The sequence below is a fragment of the Pseudomyrmex gracilis genome, unplaced genomic scaffold, assembly GCF_002006095.1.
Source record: "Pseudomyrmex gracilis isolate BER0280 unplaced genomic scaffold, ASM200609v1 scaffold_2591, whole genome shotgun sequence".
In the NCBI taxonomy this organism is placed as follows: Eukaryota; Metazoa; Arthropoda; class Insecta; order Hymenoptera; family Formicidae; genus Pseudomyrmex; species Pseudomyrmex gracilis.
The window spans coordinates 17846-23843 of NW_018023175.1; the positions used below are offsets into that span (position 1 = coordinate 17846).

General features: G+C 30.8%; 1 protein-coding gene across 1 annotated transcript; it reads right to left on the minus strand.

Annotated features, from left to right (window-relative positions):
- Nucleotides 1–1514: 1514 nt before the first annotated feature.
- Nucleotides 1515–5603, minus strand: LOC109862904 (survival of motor neuron-related-splicing factor 30). The gene is made up of 6 exons (XM_020443073.1): nucleotides 5510–5603; nucleotides 5333–5443; nucleotides 5032–5255; nucleotides 3373–3522; nucleotides 2385–2535; nucleotides 1515–2310 (listed from the first exon to the last, which is right to left on the minus strand). The coding sequence occupies exons 2-6, from the start codon at nucleotides 5369–5371 to the stop codon at nucleotides 2167–2169; spliced, it is 708 nt and encodes a 235-aa protein (XP_020298662.1). The 5' UTR covers nucleotides 5372–5443; nucleotides 5510–5603; the 3' UTR covers nucleotides 1515–2166.
- Nucleotides 5604–5998: the final 395 nt, after the last annotated feature.

Sequence of the window (5998 nt, forward strand, 5' to 3'; positions counted from 1 at the left end):
TTTACGCGTATTTCATTTAAAGTAAAAATTATTATATCTTATTATTATATCTTATTTTTTTCTTTTATTTTATGCTCTCTGTGTACTCTTCTAACCTTTACAATCTTTTCTTACTATCTGTCATTTACAATTTCAAGATGGCGATAAAATGTTGCAAGTTATTCTGTTTAGCAAACCTCCTCTTACACGGAACATTTTTCATAGCCACTTTTACTTTGTGTAGTTAAGTCTCCTTATTCTTACTTCCTGAGACAAACTAACGGTATTTTTTAATAGAATTAAATAAAACAAATGGGTTAAAATAAAAGAAAAATATATATTTAGTATAATATATATTTTATTTAATATAATATATATTTTATTAATATATGTTTTTACATATATTAGCTGTTTTTAAAGTGTAATATTTTTTTTAAGTATAATACATTATTGATGATAAAAATATATTAGTTTTGAATATTTGTGACGTATATATTGTTTTTCCAGCATCACTTGAAAATTTAGCAGTAAAATAATGTCATGACAAAAATATAAAACAACTCACTGTGATGAATTTCCTTTTCAGTTGGAGTTAGTTTATTTATATGTTTATCTGTGTATTGAATTATAGACGAACCTCTTTTTCTACTCTTAATATTATAAATACATGGTATGCTTCCATTCTTTAAAACTTTATTATCTGTTGTAAGAATATAATCCTTTTTGGTAAAATGATTTGAGCACAAGCAAGTAGAAAGTTTGAGAACTGTCTCATCAATATTACAAAATTCTAACCATTTTTTTCTTATTTGAATATCTTTTGGAAATCTATCAAGAATTGCAATATGATTTTACTTAATCTAAAATATCTTGCAAGCGTAGAACATATATTTATTAAGAATTAATATAGTTATTAAGTAATATATTTATTTACTTGTGGTAAGATGCTGTTTTTTCATGATTACCGCATAAAATGCAATATCGACTCATTGTAAGTACGTTTAAATCAACACAAACGTTTATTCAATATGTTTATATCATAACCTATTTGTTTTATTTAATTCTATTAAAAAACCGTTGCTTTGTCTTATTTCCTTGCACTGGCTCCTAGAGGTTATTTTCAAGAAATAAGACAAATCTCGTATATCACGTGGTACTTGCGCAAGCACATGCGCAAAAAGAAAAACAGTACATGAGCAGGACAGAAGTATATCTTCTGTCTCTCAGATCTTGCTCACAGCTCGTCGCCGCTATTCCCACTCCATATCTATAAGCTCTATGCAATAATCGCTACGGCGCAACAGACTAGGCTGACCTTACGCTAGATGCACGCCGATTAGCGGATCTTTAATAATTAATATCTCGTTAATTATTGCGAATCTTCCAAAGTGGTATAAGACTTTTCGTCTTAGGGTGCGTTCGCTTTGGACGCTTACGCGCTTTAAGCGTCAGTTTGTCTTTATTGTTGTTTAAATATAGAACAAAGATAGACTGACGCTCAAAGCGCCCAAAGCGAACGCATCCTTAGAATAACTCTTTCTTCATGCCTACGAGTGGTGAAACGGCAATTATGGGACACCCTGTATATGTTCTAAGGATTCTTTTATGGGCCACAAAATGAAATCGGTTCGAGATCTCGAATGAGTAAAAGCATTTGGCCAATTGACCAATGCGAATGCAACTTTTCTCTTTAAAGATCTCGGACCACTAATTTTAGCATCGTACTCGTTCAATCTTACAGTCATAATGCATAAATATCCTGTTTTGAAAGCAGAGATATCTCAAGAAAAAGTCTTTCCTTTCTTTTTCTCACGTTAAAATATATATATTTATTTATATCAGTGTATTTTTGTAAACAAATCATGTGTCCACAGAAACATATTCATCTAGAAACACATTCATTCACTGCATTTGTTTAATTGTGCCAAAAAAATCCGAAAGTTTTTATATATTTATAAATGGATGTATGTTCACCTCACACCAAAAAACAATGCAACGTCCACTCTTATAATTACGCGCAATCATGTTCACAACTATAAGTCAATTGTTTTTATAAGTTAAAGTATTAACGTATACCAAATATTCGTAAACAAATCTTCGGTACAGTATAACAATACTTTTGTAGAATTATAGTTTTTACCACAAGTTACTTCTTACAATAACTTTGTCTATTTACAATTTAATCATTTAAGCTCCTCGTCTCCACTTTTCTCCGTTACTGAACTTTGTCATCTCCCGTCCGCTGACTCCACAAGTGCCAATTCCTACGCGACCGTTCACATTTTCCGGTGTTGCAAAGATACTTTTCTTTATAACGCCTTTCTTTGAAGACTACAAAGAATAATTAAATCTTATGAAAACAACGTACTTTAAATATACATATCTTTACCTCGTACTAAACATACCTTATTAGTAAATGCTAGCCACTTGTTTTTTTCCAACTCACGTTCTTCTTCTAATTCTTTAAACCGTTGTAATTTTCTCTGTTTCTTTTTTTTCAAGTATTCTCTTTGTTTGTTTGGATCAGAGCCTGCAACCGCAGCTGCTTGCATCTTTCTGTAAATAAATAAATTTATCATCTGAACAAATGTATATAAAAATAGATCCTGTCTTTATCAAGGTAATATATAAGCTGATCGAATACTGAATCGTTTCGCGAGAAGGAAAAGAAGTTTGTTTTCTATCCGCCATTTCATTCCAGTTGTCAGTAACCAATCGATAGCACAAATGAAAGAAAAACGACGTGTAGAAAAAAAACCTGGTTTTTTCTTGTCAAACGATTCAATGTCGGTCAGTATACACGATACAGTTGAAGAAATGGAAAATTGATCTAAAAGTACACAAACATTGTCAAAAAATGCAAAGTAGAAGCATATCACATATAAGACAGTGTCATGTTTATGAATAATATGTATGTGCATACATGCTATATTACAGATTACCGACATGTTGTATATTACCAAAGATTATTTAAACAAAATGTAGAAATGATATCTTCCTAATGTTCTACTCGCGCGCGTATACTTTACCATATAATCAAGATAATTTCTTAAATTTGTTACCAATGATTGTATCAATTATAAATATAATTTTATAAAAGATACTGGATAAGTCGAACAATTCTTGTTACCTTTTCCTGGAGTCCAATAAACAGACCACATCATAAATGAACAATAATGAGCAATTTCAGACGAAACACCATACCAATGGTGGAGTTTTGTTGCCAATTCAGAAAAGAGGAACAATGTGAAAAATAAACGATTAGTGATTGCTTTTTACTTTTTGTTTCTCAAAAGAGAAGACAGACACTTGCAAGAAACATCATAAAGAAAATATTACATTTGTCGATATAATAACGATAAGAATTTTCATCAAAGAACAGAGACAACTTACTTTGATTTTTGGTCTGCCCAATCTGATGCTGGCCTTTTAGCAACAGACTTTAATTGACTAAGCATCGTGACGTCGGTATTCTTGTATTCATTGAATGTTATATTTACAACTCCATCTTCACTTATTGAATCTATAGTAGCCTCATAATATCTGCAAAGTTTCATAAAAATTATTTTCATTAAAAACTGCAAAATGCTTGATTGTCCTACAGTTTTAAAAAAAAAATTTTTTGGATATAGTTGTATTAGTACACAAATAACTGAATAGTTAATACTTGCTTAATACTTTTAGCCTTTTCTGCAACTCTTTAATGTTTAACATTAAAGCTTGGCAGTTTAAATTCAAATTTAAAGTATTGTAAAATAAAACCCACTTAATATTAACTGAAAAATAAACAATTTAAAAAATAAAATAAATAAGTCTTATCACAATTCTTTAATATTTCTAATTAATTATTAATAATTAGTTTTTACTTTTATATAAATTGTTTTTGAATTGTTAAGAATAATAGCCTTAATGCTACACAGAATATCAGGCTGCTTTTTAAACCCTGATGAAGTATCATGCTGCTCTTTAAACCCTGATGAAGTGAGCTGTAATGTTCACGAAACGTTGGTATAAAAATGACACTAACGTAGTTCAAACCCGAAAAAACATCTTTGTATGTTAATGCTACACAGAATAGTTTTAGTTTTCAAAACACATTTAGGCTGACTTCCAAAATTCATTACATGTACTGAAAATAACATATGTGATATAAATTATAGATTTTTAGACTGATAATAATTTAAGAACACAGCCTTATATATATGTATATATATAAGGCTGTGTATATATATATATATATATATATATTTGTGTGTGTATGTCCATATATATGTAAAATTTCATAATATACTAAGGCTGTGTTTTTAAGTTATTACCAGTCTAAAAATCTAAAATTTACATCACATGTTATTTTCAGTACATGTAATGAATTTTGGAGTTCAGGCTAAATGTGTTCTGAAAACTAAAACTATTTTGTATAGCATTAAGGCCATTATTCTTAACAATTATATACAATATATACATATATATATAAAATACATGTTTTTGAATAAATTCTAAAACAACTTTTTATTTAACAAAATTTTAAAGCTTACTTTTTAAGTTATTAATAAAAATAGATGACTTACATCACGAGTCGGATACAAGAGGTAGACAGGGGTGGCGCAACTCACCATCAGCCATGGGCGATTACATGTGGTGCCTGACGCGATCAGCTGATCGCTACACGCTGTTTCTGTATATGTCTCTGTCTCTTTTTTTCTTTTTCTCTCACTTATGTTTTTATTCATTTGTAATTTGTATCACTTAATCGGTGCATCACATAAATCACTGTCACAGTGAGTTGCACCATCTCTGCCTACCTCTTGTATCCGACTCGTAGTAAGTCTCTCTCTCTCTCTCATCTATTTTTATTAATAACTCAAAAAGTAAGCTTCAGATAAAATTTTGTCAAATAAAAAGTTGTTTTAGAATTTAGTCAAAAACATGTATTTTTTAAACTAAAGGGTTGTTTTGAATCACCCCATATATACATATAAACTTGTATATAAATAAAAAATTTCACTAAGATTTAACTTATCTGTATGCAGTAATCTTAAATATGATACTCACTTGCCATCTTCACTCCAAGGTGCCATACACTGATCACCAACCTTCCATTTATTAGCTAGAACTGCAAGCAAAATAGGATCTTTAGCATCCATGCCATTAGCTTGTCTCTTTTCCTGTTGTTGTGACTTAATTAAATCATGTGTCAGCTTTATTACTTCCTTCAGATCAAATTTCAGTTTTATCAACTCCTCATTATCAGGATCTGTCGTAAGAGCTGCTTCCACCTGCAACGCAAGAAATATAACAAGTCAGTACAGATTAATTGCTTATCGAGGTTAACAAGAAACAACAAAACTTTTACCTGCTGAAGCTGTAGCTTGTAATTTTGTAAATCATCCATGATGTATATATCGATCAGGGAACCAATTAGTCAAAGTCACAGCGACAAATCTGCTTTTGTTCTTTTTTTGACCTAAAATGTCACAAATAAAAGCAAAATTTTCTTACGAAAACGCCCGATATCACTTTTAATACGTACCCCTGATGTGGTTGACAAACGAGAAATCCACAGATTAATCATATAGTAGTCTGCTAACTTTGATACTTGGCTAAAGGAAATGTTTGAACTTCTGCGCATGCGATCTAAGATTCGGTTGGTTTGGTGCATATATGGCTCAAAGGACCGCCTTAAGTTAGTCCATACGCCATTCTAAGCTTAAGATTCGGTTTAAATGCAGACCACGAAGTAAGAGGCTGCTTTCCTTTTAAGAGACACAGTCGACACAAAAGTCATTCTGTTTTCGTTCAATATTCAGTGAGAAACAAAAACAGAATGAAACTTGTGTCGACTTGTGTCGACTGTCTCCTAACAGAGGCTGCTTTCCTTTTAGGAGACACAAATCGACACAGATTAACACACTCGAGCACAGTTTGCCACAGTAAATGGAACGCGATATATACAGTGTGTGTACGAACAGTACAAACTTGTAATATACATAACTTAACCTTACAAAACTTTTCAAAATTT